Source organism: Penaeus vannamei, chromosome 14, assembly GCF_042767895.1.
Source record: "Penaeus vannamei isolate JL-2024 chromosome 14, ASM4276789v1, whole genome shotgun sequence".
NCBI lineage: Eukaryota > Metazoa > Arthropoda > Malacostraca > Decapoda > Penaeidae > Penaeus > Penaeus vannamei.
This window is the reverse complement of record NC_091562.1, coordinates 745,788-748,287: the sequence shown is the minus strand read 5'-3', so window position 1 is coordinate 748,287 and position 2,500 is coordinate 745,788. Positions and strand designations below refer to the sequence as shown.

The 2,500-nt window shown below is 38.0% G+C and overlaps 1 protein-coding gene across 1 annotated transcript in view; it reads left to right on the top strand.

The window, feature by feature from the left end:
* Positions 1-2,500, top strand: part of LOC113814358 (SUN domain-containing ossification factor) — a 118,841-nt gene that overhangs the window by 158 nt on the left and 116,183 nt on the right. The window contains exon 1 of the mRNA XM_070129558.1: positions 1-173. This exon is cut by the window's left edge and continues 158 nt beyond it. Coding sequence (XP_069985659.1) covers positions 40-173 — 134 coding nt within the window. The 5' untranslated portion in view covers positions 1-39. The remainder of the gene's footprint in view (positions 174-2,500) is intronic.

Sequence of the window (2,500 nt, the reverse complement as noted above, 5' to 3'; positions counted from 1 at the left end):
TTGCGCGTGGAAGGACGTAAATCGGTGGAAATAAGGGTGATGTTCGGCAGCGGTTGGGCAAGTGCTACAAATCGGTCGGGATTTAAAATGGGAAATGGACCTCGCAGGTGTTGCAGAATCAAAGGCCTTGAAACACTGGCCTTTATCGTCATTTTAATCATCGCACAATGCTGGTGAGTTCAAGAAATGCCCATTTTGTGAAATTTTAGAGGAATAGTAGTGAAGGTGTAGATACGGGGAAAGGGTGATGGTGGTGGTCATGGCAAGACCTATTAAAAGGTCACGGTTGTGATTGTGGTCTTGGAACTGATTTTACGTTTTTAGGGTTGAGTGTTTTGTTCTTTGAGGTAGCCATTTAGGGTTACTTGAATATAAAATGTGAGTAAAGGGATATTTTCATAAGGTTATATCTCTTGACTGTATCAGTATGGATAGTTTGTATATTTCATAGTGATTTTATTTTCTATTTCTCAAAGTGAACACTTGCTTTAATATTGATTTGAGATGTGATTGAATTGGTTATGTTGAAGAAAGGAGGAATGTATAAAAGAGAACCGATAATAGAACTATGAGCAGAGAAACATTTTGCTTATTCCAAAGAATTTTGGTAACATTAAATATTTATGACAAGAGCTTGCCTTAAGTATGTTGTAAGGCTCATTTTGAGCTAAGCAACAGGCAGGAGCATATAGCTGTACTGCATAGATTTTGGAAGTGATTCTGAGTTACTCTTGCATGAAGAATTAATTTAAATGGATATTTTTCTTGTGCTTTTTGATAAAGTAATGGTCAATTGAATGTGTGGGGGCCATAAAGTTTATCAGGAAAATTGTAATGCAGACCATGTCCCATCATTAAATAACAGAAATAGCATGAACCTCTTTACTACGAGTACCCCAAAACAAGGATGTTCTTGGCCCAGTATCCCTAAGGTAGGAGACGGAAATTGTAAAGGTAACTAGGTCTCCCTGGTCCGACTACACCTCAAAGCCAGTATCCTGGTTTCAAGTTTAAATTGGGATGTTACCCTGGACAGCCAGGACAAATCGGGCATCAACACTGGTGACATGAGTAGAAAATCAGAAACAACCACAAGATTAACGGCACATGGAATCAAATTATATTCAATAAGACTCAGATATTTTTATTTATGTTATTTTTGCTGCAACTTGAAATTTAAGTTATTTGATATGTAAATAAGAGCCAGTTACATAGTATGTTACATTCCAGCCAACCAATTAAGATAAGGTTTGTTGGCCATTGCTGAAGTGCTAAAGGCACAGATGTAATTACTTATTACAGCCCATTATTAGAGATTTTAATTACGTACCATATGTCTTCTTTATTCTTGTAATGGATATGTCATAAATGAATAACCTAGAATTTATTTATTATTCCATGTACATTTTGTGTACCTTATGGTTAATGGTTGTCATATATTTAGAAATTAACACAAATATCTTAGACTTGGAAAAATGTAATAAGAAAGATTTACATTACTAAAGGCTTGTTGCTGGTTGAAAAGGAGCTGCAGCCTTTCACTTTCCAAAAGGGGATTTACAAGATTTCTTAGAATGTTTATATAAATGAATAGTCAGAATAATTTAATGGCTAACTGTCACAGATGCTTAAAGATCGATAGACATTTTAGTTTTCTGTTTGTCATACTCTTAGAGTTGATAATGGACTATGAATTAACCCAATGATTATGATAGTTGCATTCTACATTGTTTCATGTTTAATGTAGGAATGGATTCCCCCCCTCCCCCATGTCCTAGGGAATAAACAGCAAATGGAATTATTCAAGCAGCACTCATGATGAGCAAAATGCAGAGAAAAAGGAAAGGAAAGAGATAATGGGAAGAAAGATACTAGATTTTTTCTTTCTTTTTTACCATTTTAAATTGTTTTGGGGTGGGTAAGTCACAAATGTTTTGGCTAATTAGGTAATTACTTGGTTAGATAGTGGCTAGATAGTGGCTGAGATTTTTTTCCTTCACTGGCTCGCATGTTATGTTTGATATTTTCCTTGATTCCTGTTAGGCAGAACTGAGGCTGGAGTCTCTACCATGGCTGTGAGTGTTTTCATCCTCTTGAGTGAGTGAGTGACACACGCACATGTGCGCACACGCACACACACACACACACACACACACACACACACACACACACACACACACACACACACACACACACACACACACACACACACACTCTCTCTCTCTCTCTCTCTCTCTCTCTCTCTCTCTCTCTCTCTCTCTCTCTCTCTCTCTCTCTCTCTCTCTCTCTCTCTCTCTCTCTCTCTCTCTCTCTCTCTCTCTCTCTCTCTCTCTCTCTCTCTCTCTCTCTCTCTCTCTCTCTCTCTCTCTCTCTCTTTCTCTCTCTCTCTCTCTCTCTCTCTCTCTCGATCATTCACTCACTCACTCACTCACTCATTCACGCACTCACTCACTCACTCATTCACGCACTTGCACACACTCATTCACGCACTTGCAAACAC